This window comes from Epinephelus moara, chromosome 2, assembly GCF_006386435.1.
Source record: "Epinephelus moara isolate mb chromosome 2, YSFRI_EMoa_1.0, whole genome shotgun sequence".
NCBI lineage: Eukaryota > Metazoa > Chordata > Actinopteri > Perciformes > Serranidae > Epinephelus > Epinephelus moara.
This window is the reverse complement of record NC_065507.1, coordinates 41,077,347-41,100,408: the sequence shown is the minus strand read 5'-3', so window position 1 is coordinate 41,100,408 and position 23,062 is coordinate 41,077,347. Positions and strand designations below refer to the sequence as shown.

At 40.7% G+C, this 23,062-nt stretch overlaps 1 protein-coding gene across 21 annotated transcripts in view; it reads left to right on the top strand.

Moving 5' to 3' along the window:
- myo18ab (myosin XVIIIA b) overlaps positions 1-23,062 on the top strand; it is a 237,305-nt gene that overhangs the window by 94,814 nt on the left and 119,429 nt on the right. For all 21 annotated transcript variants that reach the window (XM_050055414.1, XM_050055407.1, XM_050055399.1 and 18 more), the window contains 8 exons: positions 520-610; positions 1,437-1,629; positions 4,327-4,413; positions 12,135-12,276; positions 12,410-12,569; positions 15,407-15,593; positions 15,941-16,148; positions 18,529-18,638. In XM_050055414.1, the coding sequence (XP_049911371.1) occupies positions 520-610; positions 1,437-1,629; positions 4,327-4,413; positions 12,135-12,276; positions 12,410-12,569; positions 15,407-15,593; positions 15,941-16,148; positions 18,529-18,638 (1,178 nt within the window). The remainder of the gene's footprint in view (positions 1-519; positions 611-1,436; positions 1,630-4,326; positions 4,414-12,134; positions 12,277-12,409; positions 12,570-15,406; positions 15,594-15,940; positions 16,149-18,528; positions 18,639-23,062) is intronic.

Below are 23,062 nucleotides of genomic sequence, written 5' to 3'. Positions count from 1 at the left end.
CAGGCTCCGTACATGCGAGCTCCAGGTAGAAACAGTGCTGATACTACCTTTCCTAGCACATTCACCATACTCTATCTCACACGCTACATAGCATAACTACAATATAAGCTAAAGTTAAAGGAGATAAATAAACTTACAGGATCAGCAAACACACTCACCTTACAGCATGGTCTCAAACAAAAGGGATTCAAATAGGCCACTCCCACACTTAAATAACCTTCCTCTTCCTGGATTTCCTCCTGAGAGGAAGTGGATCGCTCCACCTGATCTCAAGGAGTTATGTACTCTCTGCATAGTAGTTCCCCCTGCTGGCCCCCAACTGACAAAAATTTAAGTCCTTGCAGAAAACACTGCTCACTTTTTGCTCCGTAGAAGTAAAACCCTAAAACACCTGCACTGGCCGTGAGCAGTAGATATCTGCTGTAGACTGGAGGTTGATTAGAATTGACGTTCTTCATCTTGTTCTTGTTGGCCCTGAATCTGATCTGTTGTCTCTTGACCCCCCCCTCTGTCGCTCAGGCTCCAAGGTCACAGCTCTGGAATGTTTGGAAGCCATGGCATCAGGACTCTACTCAGAGCTCTTTACTCTTGTCATCTCCCTTATTAACAGGTCAGACCTTTGAATATTTAGCTCAAAACATGTCACTTCCTTATTTTGGTCCTGTTTGGAGTTCTTTTTCAAAAGCATTCATGATGTAGTAGCCACATATATCTGTTGATTAAGAGCAGCTTCCTACTCAAAGTTTCTTTGGTAGTATTAACATGGGATGCAGATTCATACCTACTTTCCTTCTATGTTCCTTTTTTCCCCTTATCCTTCATTCTTCTACCATTCCTTTTTGGCTTTAACTTCAACCTTCCATTCTTTCTCTCTCACCTTACTCTCTCCTGGTTACTTTTATGCCTCCATGCCACCAATAGCTGTGGCCAGAGGCTTTATGTTTTCAAGTTGTCCGTCTGTTCATTCATCCATTCCATTCATATTATGGGTATTGAATGAAGTAATCTATTGGTATCAGTATCACTTAAAGCGTACTGGTATTGGTGCTGGTATTTTAACTTTTTAAACGGTACCAAGGCCCTAAATGAGGTGCTGTGGACATATACTGATTGTGTTTTTCAGAAGAAATCTAAGTCTGTGTTTTGCTTGTTACATAAATTGAACTATTAATTTGGTGAGGAAATTAAAAGATAGTCCTTTATAAGACTTCAGTTCAATTTTAAGTTGGTACCTTGTATAAAACTCTGTTTTAAGGTTTTTCTTTTATTCTGTCAACCTGTTGTGTATTCAGAACGTACATATGCTAAAGGTGAAACTGCTCTTCACTGTTATAATGCATTGTTAAAGGAATGTCTTTGGATTTTGGACGTACAAAAGAAACTATGCGCATCAAATCTTTAGCACTAAAGCCTCATGATATCTTTGTGTCCTTCAGGGCTCTGAAGTCCAGTCAGCACTCTCTGTGTTCCCTGCTGATCGTGGACACACCAGGTTTTCAGAACCCACGGCTAGCTCAGCAGCAGCGGGGAGCCACATTTGAGGAGCTCTGCCACAACTACACCCAGGAGAGGCTGCAGACCCTGTTTCATGAACGCACCTTTGTCCAGGAGCTGGAGAGATACAAGGAGGTGCTGCTGGGCTGACAGAACACAACTCTAGATAGTGACTTAGAAAGAGCATAATCATATTAGCACATCAGCTTTTTTCTATTCTAGGATTCTGTGTGGTTAAAATATTCTCAGTTATATAAAGTCAAAAATATTGACCGAAATGGTTGATTTTTTCAAATAACAACAAAATGATATATTGTCTCTAGTGGCGTCTAACTATGCAGATATTGTAATTTTCTTTAACAGTGGAAGCCAATGGAATGTATTGGTGTCCATGGCATTGAAAAAATGACATTTAGAAACATTTCACAGAGCACACCATCTTCAACAGTATTCTTAGGGACTGTAGCTTCTTTGCATATGACGTCATAGATCGGTGCGCTCTCCAGATGGAAGGCAGGCAACTGGCGGCAAAGATTACCAACACTGCATATACGCCTATGGTTTGCACTGTTTACAGCTGTTCTAGTCAATCACATTGGGAACAAACAAAAACAAGGGCCGCCAAAAATAATGGGACTTAAAGGTGAGAAGTAAAATGTAAAAAAAAGTCACTTAAGCCTTGTTCAGACAGCAGCCCAAATCCGTTTTTTTTGCAAATCTGATCAGAATCCGATCTTACTGACTGACCGTTCGCATTACATATTGCAAGTGATCAGATCCGATCTACATATGTCCATATTGACGTAGTCTTATCCACATTGGTTTCCATGGTAACAGGCTACGCCCAGGAAAAACAAACACTGGCAACAGCAAACTGTGTGTGTTTCTGTCCCAAATGGTTATGTGGACCCGCGGCGCAAACTTTCTCCTAATTGCAAGGAAGCAACAGAAACGGAGGAGACTGCTAAGTTGTGCTGCCTTTCGTGCTGCCATCACTGCTGGAATGGTAGTGGAGCGATTAGTAATGAGTGAAATCAAAACTCCAGTCCAGCTCTCTTTTTTCCATCATGGCATTATAGGCCTACATTATGACAGAAATTCTGTTGGGTTTTTACTTTTACTACTCAACATCACAAGTGTTTTTTTGTTGTTGTTTTTTTAAATCTGTTAAGAAAAGTGATGTTAGCATTATGAACTTACCATTCCCAGGTGTATCCAGCCTTTCTTCCTCATCTTCCTGACCGTTGCGGTCTTCCTCTGCTGCACTGTCCAGAACAAATTTAGGATCCAGGCTTGTCATGAAGACTTTTGTCGAGATACTCATGTCCTGATATATGGCTTTATTTCTGTATGTACCTTCTAATTTTTTCTGAACTGACAAATCCCCCCAGATAGCTATCAGGCACTTTATCTCCTCGTCCGTCCATGGTTTGTTGTTTTCCTCCATGCTTTTAACCCGTGGCTTGACTATTTCTTCCACCTGTAACTCCATAGGCTTCGCTAGGCAAGGAGCGTCGTTGTTGTTGTTGTTCGTGCTGTGCTGCGAGTGACTCAGAAGACACTTGGAAATCCTATTTGAGTGACCGAGACTTTCAGATTGAAACAGATCTGAAAAAAAAAGATCAGAATCCCATTTAAACCATCTCCGTATGTGGTTTGAATCAGATTTGGAAAAATTGGATCTCATGTGTTTTTTCGCTGTCCAGACTGTCGGAAAATCAAGCTAGATACAATCTGGATATGCTAAAAATCCGATTTGGAGTGGTAATCTGAACAAGGCCTTAGAAACAGTGGCAGATGTGGATCAACAACTTTCATCTTAGGGGTGGAGTCAACTAAAGTGTAAAGTTAAAGCGTTGTGTTAAACATGCCTGGAGTTGGATACGGTTGCAATGAGCTGTGACATCTTCCCCATGTTTTTAGCCATGACTCAGATCTGAAACAGTTGTTCTAGTAAGTAGAAAACAGTAACTCAAGTTACCTAACATTAGCTGGTAGCCTGACAGCAGTCCAGCCATGTACAGAGTTGAAATATGAAGATAATTATACACAAGCACATTTACTCACCAGGCCAAAAACAGGACTGCACTCTTGTGCACTTTCATCAGCTCAATGTGTAACGTCAGTAACACTGAGGCCTGGAGGACAAGGCCATTTGTACCAACGATAGTGTCCACACCGGGGAAATCGGTCAAGTTGTAGGGAAAATCAATTTTGTTCGTTTTGTATGGATCACATCCAACATGAGTTTCAATTTTCTGACGATAGCTGTTGCCTGCAGGTTCATCCAGCCCTTTTTTGCAGTCACTTTTCCTCTGTATCCAGTTCACACAGTGTATGGATTTATCACTTCCTGCCCTCCATCTGAATTTTGCGCATCAGAATAGTCACATGACTGCAAACAAGCTATTTTTACTGCTGGAAGTAGGTCCCATGAAAACTTTTCACATCAAATTATTATCCTTGGTTCCCTTCAACTCTACTGTTTTGGTTGCAAGCTTAAATCTCAGAGACAGTAATCTCAACAAGTTGGACGATTAAAAGCAGAACTACCTGCATGGAAACATACCACTAGAGGCAACTGAGAAAGATACATCCAAAGTCAAATTAACTTAATTATAGTGCTCTGCAAAATCAAATAAGAAACGTGTCACAAGCATTGTTCTAACAACAAAGAGATGTACACTCACACAACCCAATCTACAGTCTACTATTGGCTAATTTTATAATCAACCTGAATAGCTACAGTTGTGATTCATTTATGATCTCATCTTCTGCTGGTATATCTCCTGTAGCTTACTAACCTGAATCTTTATCCCCTCCTGCATCTAGGAAAACATAGAGCTTGCTTTAGATGACATAGAGTCCAGTACCTCACTGTCTGTAGCAGCTATTGACCAAGCCTCAACCCAAGCTCTGGTAAGCACAAGAAACATCACAATACTACTGTATGTCTGTTTCAGGCATCTCTGTGCATGTGATGTCATTGTATTCTGTCCTGCCTGAAACCTCTTATCAGAAAAGGTCATTAGCCTCACAAAAAAATTTATTTATCTATTTGTCTGCCAGGTGTTTGGTGTTTTTTTTGTCAAAATAATTCTTTATCCTTTAATAGTGACAAAAGCAGACATTTATATGCTGTACCAGGCCTGCTGCCATCCAATTAGTTTGGCTCTCTGTGTTTGTAGCTCATTTTTTTCTAATTTGCTCCTTTTCCTTTTGGAATTCTTTCTACATCAGCAATATTAATTGGAATCAAGTTTGTGATTTGTTTCCCTCTTGTTGACTTGGAAGGGTCCCTCTCCCTCTGCTCATCAGTTGGCCTCTTATTGCAAAGCCCATTCAGTTATTAGGGGTACAAGTAAGTGTGGCTCCTGGCCTTGGTAGAAAATGTAGAGCACTGATGTGTAGAGGCCCAAGCTAGTGGCATTAACAATTGTTTCAAAATGCCTGTGAATTGATTTGTGTTGAAGTTGATTGTAATTCCCTAACCTTGACTAAGTTGTCTCGTTGGAGATGATCCAGACCTGCAAAGATTTGATCACTGGCGATCACCGCACAATGCATGCCGGTTAGTTTTGTGTCCGACTTCATCCTGACTTATTACAAAAGTGGACAGCGATAATCTTGTGGTAGCGAGGCAGCTGCAGTTTTTAGAGCCATGCGCTGCAGTTGCTCTCCACCAACTGCAAAACCCAGGGCATGACGGAAAACGCCTGGCTCTCACCTGACCTCATACAGTAGCTAATTGGTTTAGATGTCGACTCAACAATATGACGTTTTAGATAAACTCTTAATTTTTGTTGAATTTCAAAGATTTAAATGTTATTTGTCTGATTTGAAGGTTTATTCTGTGAACAGAAAACATGTTGTGTGACTGATGGTGAAGTTAAGTTGTTGAAACTAAATACATTCATCATAAACTTCACAGAGTTTGTTATTAACAGTTTTATTCTTTTTTTTTATTTCTTTTATATTTAACACAATTAACAAAGGAAAATCAGATAAAAAAACACAGGGATGGGAAATAAACAAGACAAAACAAAACACAACAAGACAAAGAAAACAATCAGAGAAAGAATTAAGAAAAAAGGGGTGGGGGTGGGGGTGATGCAAGGGTGACATTCATGTTAGATATGTTACATAAAATAGATCTCATACATCCATTATGGGTGGGGGCTACTGTTTCAAACGTGCAAGGACAGAGTCCCAGTCATCCTCCAGCCCCTTATCAAAGTCTTTTAACAGGCAGGCTGCCTGTTCCATGTTTAGTAGGTCCAAGTGTTCCTTCAGCCAAGAGTCCCTTGAGAAGCAGGATGCTTTACACTCCTTCCAGTTTAGAATTATCAGTCTCTTAGTGGATAGGCAAGCCAGTGTCCATAGGCGCTCAACAGTTACTCCGACATTATTATCCAACTTCAGGCCCAGCAAGCATACTTTGGGGGGATTGTTTTAATTATTGAAGTATTTAACATCACAGAGACTTGTGGTGAGATGTGAGGATTCTTAGAATAACATCTGTACAGATGTGAAGCCCTGACTATATCTGACTGATCTTTAATGAAAGCTGTTGTCTTGTATTTTTTTTCCTCTGAAAACATTAACCTAATAGTCAGACACAATTTATTTAGCCAATGTAGTTGAGGGGACGGGTCAAACTGATATGATGCTGATTTACAGGAGAATTCATGTCAAATGGAGGTTGAACCATGAACATGAATTATAGATCGCCTGTAAAGCATTTTAATAAATTAATATATCATAATTAAAACAACTGGAGACTGAAAACAAACTGATACATGAGTCTGACAGTATTTTTAATAAATCAACATCATATTGGACAGGATGTGAGTGTGTCTGTGACTTCCTGTACGGACTGAATGCTGCTGGAAACTGTCGGGAAACGGTCTGACTTTACTGCAGCTTTTGGTCACCGCCCCCCGCTGCTGCTGCCTGCTCTCGTCTACTAGTCTTTGCCTAACAAATAGTGTTTGTCCCCAACACATTTGTCATTCTAAATGAAATGTCTCAGCAACAATTAGATGGATTGCTGGGAAATTTTATTTAGGCATTCGTGTCATGCCTCATGACATTCATGGGGCTGAGGGCAGAGACACACCAAACCAACATCACAAAATTAGTGGTGATGAAGGCTGACTGTTGCTTTGCCTCATGTTGTCTATTTTCTTGGCCAAAAAATTGCCGCCAGTGGCCAACTAGCAAGTATGTTCTGCACCTATGTGAGAGGAAATTACTCTCCACAGCAGCAGGCGGCAGTAGTCTGTATTCGTCATTCAAAAAGGGAAACCGGAGGACAGACCGGTGGGAATCAAGACACTAGTTAGCTGGTTAGCACATTGACAACACACCCGACATTAACCATGCGCTCGAGAAGAGTAACACCAACAGTTGCAAACTGTTTTTGCTGAAGAGCTCAGTGGTTAAAACAAAATTTTACCTAATATAACAAGTTTGTTTGAATGTCACTTCCTCTTCACGTGAGCTGTTTTTTCACTTTCCTCACTTCCATTTCTCCTCGTGAGGGCAGACTAGTGCAAATGGTGTGGGACACATTGCAAAAATTAGGGTGACAAGATGCTCACTGATGGCCCAACATTGGTCGACAGCAGATCGTCAGCTTGGTGTGTCAGGCCCCTTAGGATGAATTGTTAGAAATTTGCTGTTTTCTTAACTTTTAATTTAGTGACTTCAATAGATCACGCAAAACTTGTTTATGACTATATACCTGTAAGAGCAGTGGCAATCCTATCAGTCTCAGCTGTACCTTTTGGGTAGTACTAATTAGGTTTTTTCAAAACTCAGCAAAGTGGTTGTGATTAAACTGATGTGGATCAGTTTTTGAAGGGTTGGGAAAGCATTGACAGTGATGCAGTCCTGCTGATAGAGATAGACAGATCAGAGAAAATTTTAAAGGCAACAAGACACAGTGTATTTTGTTTTAGTTTGGAAAACTTGTTGGAAAAGGATTCACAAAAAATGTTGTGACACAAAGAGGGCAACAAGAAGAGGTTGTATAACTCACTTTATTATAAACGACACAGGCCACGAAGACAAATTTGCAGATTGTGATTTCTGGTGAACTGACAGCAAGTGTATTTATCTCTGTGAAGGATCCAGACTGCACATCACTGCTAATTAGGTTTCAGCAGCACAATACAGTATCTCTTCTTTGATTTTGAAGTGCCTTGAGAGTCATTCTGTTTTCATCCAAGGGTGCCTCTTTGCAGAAGTTCCTCCTTATTTAGAGAGGCTGATATCTGCCAAGCACAGAAATGTAAGAATCCCATCAGCAGAATGGGGCCAGTCAGTCTATGAACAGACTAATAACAGTAGAGAGCTCATTGCATTTCTTATTAATGTTAAGACTTCCACATTTTTCAAATTACATATTAACAATACATGAGGTGTTATCATCTTTCAAGCAGTGCTTAATCCATTTGCCAGTTCCACAAGATTTTACCAAAATCCCGAACTTTGATACAATTAAAAATACTTCATATGATTTATATATTGAGTCTTTTTTCATGTTTATTTAAAATTGAATCCGTCTGTACACAAGTATTGTTATCTACAAAAAAAGACAAAGTAGGACACACCTGATGGAACACATATTCTGCTTTAGGCAGCAGAATGAAGCCATGGAATGATGAATAAATGAACCAGCAGTTTAAGACGGCTGTTACTTTTTGAATTTAAAAAAATAAATAAATAAATATTAATCCTATTAAATGAGACTTCTTCTTCTTCTTCTTCTTCTTCTTCTTCTTCTTCTTTCGGCTGTTCCCTTTAGGGGTCGCCACAGTGAATCATCTGCCTCCATCTAACCCTATCTTCTGCATCCTCTTCTTTCGCACCAATTGACTTCATGTCCTTTTCACTACATCCATAAATCTCCTCTATTAAATGAGACTGTAATACCTGGATAATTAAGAGATTAGTTGACATGTATACCACATATTAATGCCTTGTTAGAATTCTACACTTAAATGAACTCAAGGATTACGGACAGCTAAAACACATTCTAATGCTACCAAATACTCACAGACCTAAATGTAGCCCTTAAGAACAAATGCGTTGGCTGATAATCGACTCATTAATTATCTTCGTGGTTCAAGAATTTGCACCCGTTTCTAAAGAGACACATGAAAACCCTACCCATACCCAGGGTGCAAATTGAATTTCCAAAATGAAGAGACCCGAAGACAGTCAGACCCAGTCTAAAATTTACCTGAAGATAATTCAACCCAATCCAGAATGTGTTCCACCTAAACAAAGAACAAGCAGCCTTATTACAGAAAAATATTCAAACTGCTTGTCCTATGTTAACTTAAGTTTCAAAGACAGTAAAAATCTTAGTTTCCTTTTAAACCACATTTCCACTAAACACCTTAGGTGCAGTCTTCTTCAAACCTGTATATATCCTGTACAGGCATGTACCTAAGCCTTACATCTGTTTAGCATTTCCACCACAGACAATACTCTGAAGGCAGGGTTGTTAGTAGATAGTAATAGCCACATCTCTGCCCCATCCAGCTCTCGCAGTATTTCCTCTTTCGGTGATAAGGAGGAACATCTTCACCCCGCCAGTTGTCCATGGAACTGAGTTGTGCATCCACGTCCTCAGAACAGGACAGAACAGGCTGGAGTGTTTAGAGTCTCTGTTGCAATTGAATGTTGAAAAAAAGTGGGTTTGTGCATTGAGTCCATGGAGAACAAGACTGATGATTCTCTCTTGAACATTAAACAGACCGCAGTGTTTCTCGCTTCCCCTTTTAATATTGGATCAGTGCGCCAGGTACCCAAACAGAGGGGTGATGAAAAAACAGGACAGAATGGAACTATTCTTTTGGTACCATCCACAACTTTTGACAATAGAAAAGCAAAAATAACTATTCTGGTGTGTAACGAATTGCTTGTTAAATTTGTATCTTTGAGTAACTGACAGATGACGCATTTTCAAGGCTTAGGTGAACATTAGAGCTCTCCTGGTTGAGTTATCAATCAATTCAATCAATCAGTTTTATTTATAAAGCCCAATATCACAAATCACAATTTGCCTCACAGGGCTTTACAGCATACGACATCCCTCTGTCCTTAGGACCCTCACAGTGGATAAGGAAAAATGCCATCAGTCAAAGTCCAAACAATGAACAACTGTGTTAGAAAACAAGGTAAGGGGCACATTAAGAAGTAAGGAAAACGTCAGTTTTCTAAGGAGTAGCCCAGAGTCCTGCACAGCTCCATTTTTGAAAACCTGCACCCGCCCATACCCGTAAAGCCCAGTACCAGAACCGACCTCTTACCCATCATGTCTAAGTCAAAGACACACCCGCCCACACCCAGTAGTAAAAGTCCCATGACTAGACAATCCACTCATGATTGAACTCACTTTAGCTACAGTCACTCACATTAAGCTGGGTTCTCCGTTCTTGAAATACAAATCTAACAGAGAGAACGTCTCTTTGACCGGCTGCGCTCAATGTCCGGATGGTGAAAACATTTTGCGCAGGCACTGCCAGGTTAGGAAACATTTTAGCATGCTCCTTTCACCACCATAAAAACCTCAAAAGGATCCTCCTCAGGTGTCTTGAACCCGATGGAGGCTGCCACCTCATCCTCGGGCAAGGTTTTAGGGCTAGAGTCCTACATGTTGGAGACAAATGTGACAACAGGGTCAAAGGTTTAACTTGTGTGTGTATATATATATATATATATATATATATATACACATATAATAATGCATTTTATTTGTTAGGGCGCCTTTCAAGCCACTCAAGGTCGCCTTACAGCAAAGATAAAAAAAAAAACATACATCAAACAAGAAACACAGCATACAAAACATCATACAAATACATTAAAATAGAGGGGAAGACAGTAAGACAGTATAAGAACATAGTGCATTTGATCAGATGGAATAGGCAAGTCTGAACAGATGTGTTTTGAGTTTGGATTTGAACAGATTGACAGATGTGGTGTTGCGGAGGTCAGGGGGGAGTGAATTCCAGAACTGGGGAGCAGAGCGGCTGAATGCTCTGCTTCCCATGGTAGCCAGGCGGGCAGGGGGAACAGAGAGGTGGATGGAGGTAAGAGGATCTGAGTGTGTGTGCGGGTGTGGCAATGTGGAGGAGGTCAGACAGGTATGGAGGGGCGAGGTTGTGAATGGCCTTGAAGGTGAGCAGTAAAATCTTGTATTGGACACGGTGTGTGATGGGGAGCCAGTGGAGCTGCTGCAAGACGGGTGTGATGTGGCGAGTGTATGGGGTCCTTGTGATGATACGAGCTGCTGAATTCTGTACCAGTTGTAGTTTATGGAGAGTTTTTTGTGGAAGACCGAACAGGAGGGAGTTGCAGTAGTCAAGCCGGGAGGTGACGAGACTGTGGACCAGAATGGCAGCTGTGTGAGGTGTGAGAGAGGGGCGGAGGCAGTTGATGTTGCGGAGATGGAAGTAAGCTGACCGGGTTATGTGGTTGATATAAGAAGTGTAAGAAAGTGTGCTGTCAAGGATGACACCCAGACTCTTGACCTGTGGGGAAGGAGAAATGGAAGAGTTGTCAATAGATAATGTATATATATATATATAGGAATATATATATATATATATATATATATATATATATATATATATATATATATATATAGTTATATTTTTATTTTTTTTACACACAGCTTTTTGCCTTTACCCTCACAAAACTGACCCAATACAGGACTCAGGAGCAGATTGCTAACCAACATCCAAACACCACCCTTAAGTTTTGTTCATGACACTTTGTAAAAACCGGATTTTTACACAGCATTTGTTGAGTGTGTGATGGAGTGTTCTTGCTTCAGCTTTGACTGCTTTCTTCCATCACAACAGCAACTACAACAATAGGTGCCTCCAGTAGACAACTCACCATGTGCTCATTCCCAGGAAACTTTGCGCTATTTGTATAATGGAATGCTAAAGATTTGGCTCTAGGTTGGAATCTCTATGCAGAAGACCTCATGTTTATCATGCTGTGATCAGACCACATAATATCAGCCTGATAATGGACCTGAAAGCTCTGAAGCACCAGGCAACAGAAATGAGTGCGGGATTCGCCAGTGGCTGGTTTGCCTAATGTGTCAGAGTGGAAGATGCCCGGTGCAGCATCAGCACAAAAAGACGAGCATGTCTATCGTCTAGTTTGACAACTCCTACAGCGTGTAATATGACAAAAGGAGTGATGTTGTTGGTGCTGTCAGGTAAAACAGTGAAGTCAGTCCTTGGCACCTTACCTGTCATCTCTGTATGTCACATAAGTTGTGAAAGATTGCAAGCTATGAGCAGTCAGGGCCTAAAATGACCATCCAAAAGGCCAAAATAGAATGAACAGTGTAATATAATGTTGACTTGTAGTGTTTGCTTTTGTCTTTTTTTTTTGAGTAAAACTCCATTGGGCATATCTGGTTTTTAAATGTATGACACTGTGTTATGTTATATATACTTTTTACCTGCACATTATCTTAGGATTTCAAGTGAGGAATAAGGATTTCTATACACATCTAGCCTTGACCTTAAGATTTTTACCATCTCGGTCAAAGTGAAGTAATTGTGAAAGAACACAGGGGACATTTGGTGTGTTGGTATCCATCACAGGTGCGCACTCTGACCAGGACGGATGAGGCTCGAGGTCTCCTGTGGCTCATGGAGGAGGAGGCTGTTCAACCTGGAGGTTCAGAGGAAACCATGCTTGAAAGACTCTTCAGCTACTATGGCTCTGCGCAGGGAGAAAACAAAGGTGAGTACTCAACCTGTCACTGCCTGCTAAAGCAATCAACTGTAGGTTTCTAGAGTTTGCAGGAACCACAGACTGCACTGATCATACTCCTGACATCGTGGGGTATAATGGGAATATTTCCTATGTGTTGCAGGAGCCGGTTTGCTGCTACGAGGAGAGAAGCCCCATCTCTTCCTGTTGGGCCACAGCCATGGGACAGACTGGGTGGAATACAATGCTCAGGGCTGGCTGAGCCATGCCAAGCACAACCCTGCCGCCCAGAATGCTGCCACACTGCTGCAGGACTCCCAGAAGTACGACCACTCACAGCAATAACACACATGCAGCACCCAGTTTATTTTAGCTGATTCTGTGACAACCAGTTATCAGTGCTCTGGTGTTTATATGCCGCACATCCATGTGTCAAACAGTGTTCCTAAAAGTGTGCTGTCTTGTCTATAATACCATTTTTTTTTAAATGCGAAGAGCAAAATATGAGTAGTGGCATCATTCAAGTTGAAAATCTTAACTGATGTACATTGTATAATTTGATGAGAAAAAAATGATGTAACAATCTTCAGTGGAAACCAAAATCATCACCCCACAGAGGGCTGGATTCAAAATCACACTTAAAATCAAAGTAAAAAATTAAAATCACAGACTGATCCAACTTGCCTGAATTTTATCACGGCAGCTCATAATGTGACTCAGGTGTGTTTGGCCCCCATGTGCCTGTATGAACTTCTGGGCATGCTCCTGATGAGTCAGCGGATGGTGTCCTGGGGGATCTCCTCCCAGACCTGGATCAGGGCATCAGTGAGCTCCTGGACAGTCTGTGGCGGTACTTGGCTGCATTGGATGCACCAATACGTAATGTCCCATCGGTGATCAATTGGTTTTAGGACAAGAGAACAAGAAGGGCATTAACGTCTTTGTCATCCAGGAACTGCCTACATACTCTGGCCACATGAGGTTGGGCATTTTCCTGCACCAGGAGGAACCCAGGGCAGCGGCGTAAGGTCGGACAGTCGCTCTGAGGATTTCATCCTGGTACTTAACAGCAGCCAGGGTACTGTTGGCTATGTCTGTGCGACCATCCAAGGATAAGCCTCCTCAGACCATCACTGACCCACCGCCAAACTGGTCATGCTGGATGATGTTACAGGCAGCAGAACTTTCACCATGGCATCTCCAGACTCTTTCATGCCTGTCACATGTGCTCAGTGTGAACCTGTTTTCATCTGTGAAGAGAACAGGGTGCCAATGGAGAACCTGCCAATTCTGGTGTTCTCTGGTGAATGCCAATCGAGCTGCATGTTGCTGGGATGTGAGCACAGGTCCAACTAGAGGACGTTGTTTGAATAAGGGACACAGCAAACATTCTTGGGTTTGTAGTATGGATGTGCCATCCTGGAGGAGTTGGACTACCTGTGCAACCTGATTGGGCTGCAGGTACCGCCTCATGCTACCAGTAGTGACAAGGACACTAGCAGAGCACAAAACTAGAGAAGAATCAGTCAGGATGGATAAGGAGAGAGCAACTGTCTGTGGCCACCACATGTAAAACATTCCCTTTTTGGGAATTGTCTTGCTTTTGCCTCTCCATTGCACCTGTTGTCACTTTCATTTGCACCAAAGCAGGTTAAACTGATTCACAATCACTTGTATTTCCTAAATGGTCAGATTGATATCCCTGAGGTTTAACTGACTTAGTTATACTGTGACAATTAAGTGTTCCCTTAATTTTTTTTGAGCGGTGTATATATACTTTTTAAATGAAGAAGTTAAACAATAAATTATTAAAAGAGCAGTTCACCAAATTTACAAAAACAAAAAATATTCTTTCACTCAGCTCCTGTGGTATCTATCCATGCAGATGGTTTTCTCGTGGTCACTGTTCTGTTCAATAATGCTAACTGCAGTGTGTGTATTACATAGGTTATCACTTAAAATTGTGTGTACAGTTATTCATTCATTCTTTCATTCATTCAAGACTTGGAGAATCAATTGAGCGAGACACTAATTTTCAATGATGCCAAACAAACACGAACAAAGACATTAAAAACAATCAATAAGCATCATCATGCATGTCAATTAAAATAGATATGAAATCATACAAAACAAAACAACAATAGCAATAAATGATTACTAAAAGTAGAGTGAGGTATATAATTAAAAGCATTTACACTCAATTAAAACAAGATCAGAAATAAGGCATTGAAGCTGGCATGGAGTCCAAGTTTAAGGTCTTGCAGATTATTCCATGTATGTATAAGATCTTTCTAGTTCAGTTCTGATTAAGGGAGTGTCGAGCAACAACCTATTCTGTGAACGAGTACCAAGATTATGTGAGGTCAGAGTTGAGCGGTAGACAACATCCAGTGATTTTAATGTAGAGGTAGCAGCTTTTCTGTATATAACATCCCCATAATCCAAAACAGACAAAAATGCAGATTCTACAATTCTTTTTCTATGTACAAAAGGAAAACAGTTTTTATTTCTGTACAGAGAGCCCAGTATTGTCCTCAATTTAGCAGTCAGAATTTCAATATGGTGCTTAAAATTAAAATTATTGTCCAGCCAGATACCAAGGTATATATATACTGATTGACTCACTCTATGGATGTGCCATTTGCAAAATGAATATTGAAAGATTCAATATGCGTAGCCGTGGTGAACAGCATCCATTTAGTTTTGTCTGAGTTAAGTACTAACTTATGGTTATGTAGCTGAAGTTGAAGCGAATCAAAAGATCATTGTAGACAGAATAAATCTCATTAAGTCGTTCGTCTTAAACTACTGTGTATCTTTACAAATTTAGAATGAATGTCTTGCTAAATTAATACATGATCTACCTTTATTATATACTTGTCAATAGCAAGTAATCCAAATCAACTGCAGATCTTCAGTACCCATAATGAAAAAGTGAGAGCCACAGTTTGAGAGCAGCAGGCTACAGAATGAGCCAAATGATACAGGGAGCGTCCCACCAACATATGGGTTTTCAAACTGCACAATATGCCACTAAAACAGACAGATTAGCTTCCTGTATATTGTTGCATCAATAACTGCCTGATGTTGTGAGGAAGAAAGCACGTCCTGTTAGTCATGTGCATGCATTTAAATGCAATTCATTCTTCTGCCACCACAGGAAGAACATTAGTGGGCTGTTTATGGGCCGGGCCAGTGGGGCCACAGTGCTGTCGGGCTCCATCGCTGGTCTGGAGGGCAGCTCCCAGCTCGCCCTGCGACGAGCCACCAGCATGAGGAAAACCTTCACTACAGGTGTGGCTGCTGTCAAGAAGAAGAGCCTGTGTATCCAGGTCAAACTCCAAGTGGTAAGTGGAGGAGACAACATTCTTTATATTAGTATGTAGAGTTTGGTAACATCACATAATTCCCTGCATAGCTCCACCCAGCTTTAACTTCACTAGAAGTCTGATCAGCTATAGGAATTCACAACAGCGGTGTGGGTGTGCATAGCCTTCAAGAAAAAAAACTTGAGTTGTTTACTTAGCTACTGTAGGTTGCATGTTAATTGCTGGTTTGTAGTCTTGCACAGACAGCCACAATGTAAAGAGAATGTTCAATTAATCTATGAGAAGGATCATGAAGATGTTGCATGGACTATTTTTCAGGTGCTCTGAAAAGCAACATGTCTGAGTCACCTCCTCTCTGTTTTTAGGATGCTCTGATTGATATGGTGCGTCGTTCCAGGGTTCACTTCGTCCACTGCCTGCTGCCCAAAGCAGAGGCAGTGGGTGGTGGAGGTGAGCCCCGTGTGACGCATGGGGAGAGCCCTGACTCGGGCCTTATGACTTTGGACGTGGGCCTCCTGAGAGCTCAGCTTCGAGGATCCAAGCTGCTGGATGCACTGCGCATCTACAGGCAGGGTAAGAAAGTACTTGTGGAAATGTTGCATTTATTTTCTCTTTAATCTAAATAATATAATAATAATAATAATATAATCTGTTTGACATTAAAATGGTCAGTTTACAGAGGAATACTACTCTGGAACAGCTTTGTTTAGTCTGAAAAAATAATAATATGATAGTGATGTCATCATGGTTATCTGGGATGGGACCTGCATTACAGACTTAGGCTATACAGTTTGAATGATGCGAACATTTGCAGGCAGTCAGACATAATGAAAAGATATTGTTAGTTGCATGATGGGGAAGGTAGAATCTGGTGAATCTTTTAGCTTGACCCATACCTGGACTGTGGCCTAAATGGAACTGCTTTGAATTGATTTTAATCCTACCTGGAACAGAGTGTTCAAAGTAGCTTATGACATGTGGGGTCCCACAAGGCTCAGTACTTGGCCCAAATTTATTTAGTTTGTATCAGCTACCCCTTGGCCACACTATAGGTCATTTCAACAATTGTTACACTGGTGACACCCAGTGTGTCTCATTTAATCTTGAGAGTCTACCATTAAAAACTGGATGCACTTTATGATAATTGTGATAAAACTGAAGTATCTCCATCTTGGGACAATGCCAGATAAAAGACTCAGGCAGAAAAATAGGAGTTGTTTTGCCTACCCCTAACTACAGTCACACATTGAGAGTCTTGTTCAGTTTGGCTATTTACAAATCAGAAGTCAAAATAATGCTCCCCCAAAACATATATAAGTAAATTATCCACTCCTCCACTTCCTGATGCAGCAGTTGCCCATCTACAGTTGGTGCAGAATGCAGGAGCAAGGCTTCTGACAAACACTAAACACTGACAGCATACATCTCCAGTCCTGACTGGATAACATTGGCTTGTATTTCTGATCTTTCAACTACTTATCTTGTTCCAAGATCCCACATATTACTCCAATTTATGTCCTCATTTATTTTGTTTGAATTATTTTATGTTTGACCTTTCCATATGAAATTCTTGTTATATTTCAGGGTACTGTATTATGTGTAATCCTGTGAATAATTTTCTTGTGGTTATAAAAGGTGCTATACAAAAAAAGTTTACTGGCTCACTATGCAAAAGGAAAGTCAGCATATTTGCATCGTTGCTACTTTTTGACCATGAATCCCAAATTTTATGTATGTACAATGCAAAATCACAGTAGTAGCCATCTGTATTCGTGATATGATATAAAAGCTAGTGTCTTAAAATTTTAAGGAGATCATTAAACTCTGATCTTAGCTTTACGCCGGATTTCCACTGGATGCGTGTCCGTTGCGGAACGGCAGCGCTGGTTATCCGCTGCATGCTCCGCCGTCCGTCAATACCCACCGGCTGTGTTTGCTGTGCGGAGCGGTGCAGCTCCGCCGGAAGACATCTCGGTGCACTGCCATGATTAACATCTCCTCGTCCATGGTGTCAACAGGATGAAATGACGTCTGAAAACCTCTGACCTGTTGACTTCAGGCCTGCCTCTGCCCATTATGTAGTTTTCAAGGTGTAGTGCATGGAAATATGATCTGCCATGAACACTGTGTATTCTATTTTGAAAATTAACCGGATGTTTTATTTTGTTTCTGTGCACGACTTCCTGCCCCGCATGATCTGCTCTGTGCTAAATTGCTGCGTTGTGCTCCGGCGTCCAGCAAAAATAGAAGTCCTGCGTATCTGTTCCGGGGGGCTCTGGAGTGCCGGAGCTGAGACGGAGCTGGAACACCGGACAGCTGCAGCTGGTGGAAACGCACACATTGACTAGAATTGAATCCTATTGGCTCCACTGCCGTGCCAGAGTGGAGACGCAACCAACATGCATCTGGTGGAAATAGGCCGTTACTGTCTGATACAGACGTTATAGTTTTCTCTTCTAACCACCCAAAATTCCTCAAGCTTAACCTGCTCTCATCTGTCATTGTGATAATGTCAGTAAAATACAAACTCAATACTTACTTTCTTTCTTTTCTTGGCCAAATCATTTGAACCCAGTAATGAATTAACCCTCCAGAGACAGAGTATCTGAAATGGTTCCGATAACCTGACCCATTACTGTTCCCATCAAAAGAACCAATTTCATCTTCATTCAGAAGTGTGTGCTTTTATATCCTGTAGCCCCTTTTCCCAATGTAAAAGTCTCTACTCTTGCTGTTAGTGCCTCTCTAAAGGCTCAAGAAACCCTTGTAACCTCGAACATTTCCATCTATCAAACCTTCACCATGTTTTCTTTTTTTGACTGCAGTTCTCCTGAAAAAAAAAAGTTGACTGCTGTCTTGTGGTTGGCTCTCCATTTGCTGCAGACGCTCCTCTAACCTTGGTGTTTGGTGTTTTTGTGCTCTCCCCTCTGTTCTTCTCCCTCCCCGCCTCCAGGATACCCAGACCACATGGTGTTTTCTGAGTTCCGCAGGCGCTTTGATGTCCTGGCACCACATCTGACCAAGAAGCATGGCCGCCACTACATTGTCACAGATGAGAAGAGGGTGAGTGCTTGGCAGGGTTAGACTGTTACTTTGGAGAGCTGTATTGTGTTGCTGGATCATGTCTGCTGATATGATGGAAACTAAGGCATTAAAAATGCATTAGACACAGGTATGATTTCAATTGTCGTAGAAGTTTTCTTGGATTTGAAAGGGCAGGGCTTTTTACGCCTCTGCATTGGCGTTAGCTGTGGCTGTAAGTATTATATTTTTGGCTTGTCCATTCTCGTGAATGCCATATCTCGAGAGCAACTTGAGGGAATTTCTTAAAATTTGGCACAAACATCCACTTTGAGTCAGGATAAACTGACTTGAATTTGGTGGTCAAAGGTCAAGGTTACTGTGACCTCGTTTGTCGCATTCTCATGAACACAGTATCTCAAGAAGACCTTGAGGGTGTTTCTTCAGATTTGGCACAAACATCCACTGGGACACTGTGACTTGGCATCTGCCTCATTTGGTGAATGCGATATCTCAAGAACGCCTTGAGGAAATTTCCTCAATTTGGCACAAACATCCACTGTCAATTCTTATCCATTCACAAATGAATGGATTAGATTTTGGTAATTGTAGGTCAAAGGTCAAGGTCACTGTGATCTCACAAAACATGTTTTTGGTCACAACTCAGGAATTCTTACGGTAATTATGACAAAATTTCACACAAATGTCATAATAAATAATAGGATAAAATGATGAAGTGATGACATTTTGTATCCAAAAGGTCAAAGGTCAGCTTCACTGTGACATCATAATGTTCCACAAAAACACTTTTCTGGCCATTAGTCAACATCATAACTCATGAACAGAAGGGGAGACATTTGGTCAGATACTGAATTGGTAACGCTAATCTGGGTGTCCACCTTGAAACTGTGTGAAACACCCATGTTTTCACTGTTTATGTTTTTTTTCTCAGTGTCAGCCGGTCCAAGAGAACTGACAATGTGCTAATCTGTCTCTCAACCTTGTATGTGGCTCTAAGCCCCAACTCATTGGTTCAAATTGGTACAAATATATTTGTGAGCTGAGTTTGACTTTGTCTTAATAAGACTGAGTAACTTCCTAAAACTTCTAGTCACTGTAGTTTTTATCAAACAAACATAGTGCATTTGTTGGGGACTAATTTGGCAGGAGATAAATCCACATTTGGTGCTCTGGTGAGTGTTTGTGGCAGCAGGACAGTGTATGTGGGTTCAAGTCAAAATAAACTAAAGTGTGTGTGTTCATGGCAAAAGGACTATATCACCCAGTGATGCAGTGTGAGTCATTGATGTGTTTTTTATAATTTTAATAATGGAGCTCTATGGCACAGAGGAAGAAGATTTATCAGGCTTTCATACACACAATACTTAGATAGCTACAGTCACTGTTGGTTTGAGTCTGCACTTGAAATTTGTTGAAAGTTAAACAAATATAGAACACTAATCTTATCCCTATGTGCTTATATACATACATGGAAGACATACATACATGGGGGACCTTCCATACCCTGTACATGACCCTATTAACCCACTTATAGTCTCTATATACAGACTCTACATTCAGTGAATGTAGAGTCTGTAGGCAAACCCCGGAGATCTTGCCTCCGGAAGAAGATCGGAAGAGTCCTGGTTTCCGGTTGTAGGCTGTTTGTAGTCCGTGTGATATTGACCAATCACGTTTGAGGCGGCTGCAGTTGTTGCCAGGTTAAATGGTCCGTGCGGTGAACTAACGAGGCGGAACATAATTGCCATCACTGCAAACTCTGAATCCATAGCAATGGTTTAGCATATTTACTTATATATAAACGGAAGCCGGAAACGGAAATTCGCCTCCTCCGCCCAAATCAAACCGGAATGCCAAAAAATCGGGGGCCTGCCCCCAGAGGCTGTATCGCCGTCTGCCGGAAGTCAGATGCCAAATACAGCCGATGGGTTCTGAGAATGACCCACTTATAACTGGTCCATCTGAGATTATTGCATAGAGAAAAACCTGCATCTGCCACAGAGGTGGATACCTTTAGTAACAGACAAATGGATGTTCAGTTGCTTATTTAAAATGTTTTATGTTTTGTTACTCTACCTACTCATAATCTAGAGTACTAAAACCCCAGTTCCGCTTCTGTTTTTTTAATCCAATGTGTTCATTCTGTATTTATATTTACAGCAGATACATACACAGAATAATATGCCAATTAATTGTCACTAAAAATGAAAAAAGCAGTGTAACAAATTGTTAGAAAACAAATAAAGAAATTAAACACAATAAATAGAAATATAAGTGCTAATTGTGCACAGCTGGTCTGTACATTACTTAAGTTAGTTATTTTTATTTTAAAACTAGTGCAGTTCTTGTGTGAATTCTTCATTGAAGTATAGGAATGACCTCATCTTTTCAGTCTTTGGGTTTTCTGTTAATGTTATTTTTCCAGTAGGAGAGCTTGACTTCTTTTCTTTCAGATTCAGTCTTTTTACCAACTGAATCTGAGAGATGTTTTCATGGGTTTGTCCAGAACACACCAACTGAAATATTAATTGATATATTTGGCAATATTAGAGATAAATATAGAATATACAGTTTTTCTCCCTTGCTCATTAAGTTACATAGGCTATAGTACAAAAGGGATCTTAAATATTATATGGTAGGCATCTGGACTTGCTTGAGTTTTTTGAAGACATTTCTCCTCTCATCCAAGAGGCTTCTTCAGTTTAGACAAAAGGGACACCAAGTACAGTACAGTGGGATCACTTAGCCTGCTAAACCATATCCTAAATGTGTATGTGCATGTTATATCCTACAGCATCCAGATCCAATAACAGCCAGTCTGCCTCATCTGACTGCCCTCCATTATGTGTTTCACCTGCAGATGTCAATCAGTATTCATTGACACTTTGTGTATTGATCCATGATTCAAAGGTCTAGAAAGTCTTGGTTCACAAACTCCCCACCAGACAGTACATTACATGAAAACTTTTGGATGAGATGACATATCAGAACCTGTTGCAGCAAAAAGTTATGCTGGGCCACCTTGTCTTTGCAAGGGTTGCAGTGATATACCTATATATATTATATGTATAAAAAATTAACACACTTCATCCTGTTAGGTTTAGAAGATTGCTGAAGCCTCTTCTGAGAATTGTCAATTATGAATGTGCCAAAGAATATTCAAGAGGGTAGCAAAATCTTCTCGACAGCAACAATGCACACTTGTAATAATTAGGAAGTTATTTTTTCATTAAAACTGTCAGATTAAGAGGTACTCCTCCTTTTTTACACATGAAGGTCAGCTTACTCATCATGACTAATATTTCTCAGCCTGTAAAACAGTGTCCTCCGTGGTGCTAGATGAGCTTTGTCCTACAATAATAAAAATAATCCTGACAATGTCATGGGGGTTTTGCTAACCCAAAATTTGGGTAGAATGTTGAAAATCTGGAGATTTGGTACTTCTCTCTCTGCCCTCCACATTCTAATCTCCTGGTGTGAACAGAATCCCTTTATTCCTCTTCTCCTCCTGCTCTCCTCTCTCCGCTGTCCTCTTCCTGTTCCAAGAGCGCTCTTGTGTGTAATTAATTATGATTGCACAGGCTGGCAGCATACGGCTACTGTACTGATTAATTACCGGCAGTGGGAAGAGCTCTTTCTTTCCTCCTCTCTCCCTCTCCCCTCCCATTCCCTTGTCTCTTTTCACTTTTTTTTCTTGTCTCATTATCTTTCCATTCCTTTTGTATAGGAGGCAGAACAGTTTAGGAACATCCCCAAGCATATGATTAATGTCTTCTCTACATTCTGTTCAGGCAGTATATAGCAGCTTTGCACAAAGGCGTGATTAGCCTTTATGAGTGGGAGGTGGGGCTGCTGGAGGAAAAACATGTCTACATTAAGGCCTTCTGTACCTGATGTGCAAAAACGTCTTGTCTTGAAAGGAAAAGAATAGTTTTTTAGTTATGTATGAATCTAAAAATCGAATTGGCTCAATGCCGGTCTATTTGGGTGTGTCAGTTAAATGTGGAATAGGAAAAGAACATTGAAATGAATAGCTGCTGTCAACAGAGGAGATTTAACTGGATTAATTAAGCAGATCAGTGAAATCAAGTTTTCCTCTCTTTACCACACCACAACACACTGGCAGTAAAGTGGCTCACAAGATTCCTTGGAGATGAGTTCAGAGAGGATAGCCCACTCAGAAAGAACTAATGGTACCCAGTTCTCTGGGGAGTTGGGAACGAACAGTGGAGAAGAAAGAAAGCAAGGAAGATGGATGAAAGGAGGTGGTCCGAAACAGAGAAGGACGTATAATTGGAGGAATAATATGAAATAATTTGTTTTCAGAGAAAGAGAAAGCGACAGAAAGAGAATATTAGTTTGCTGAGCCTGTCTTCTGATGTTTATATATATGAATATATACATATATATATATACATATATATATATATATATTCATATATATA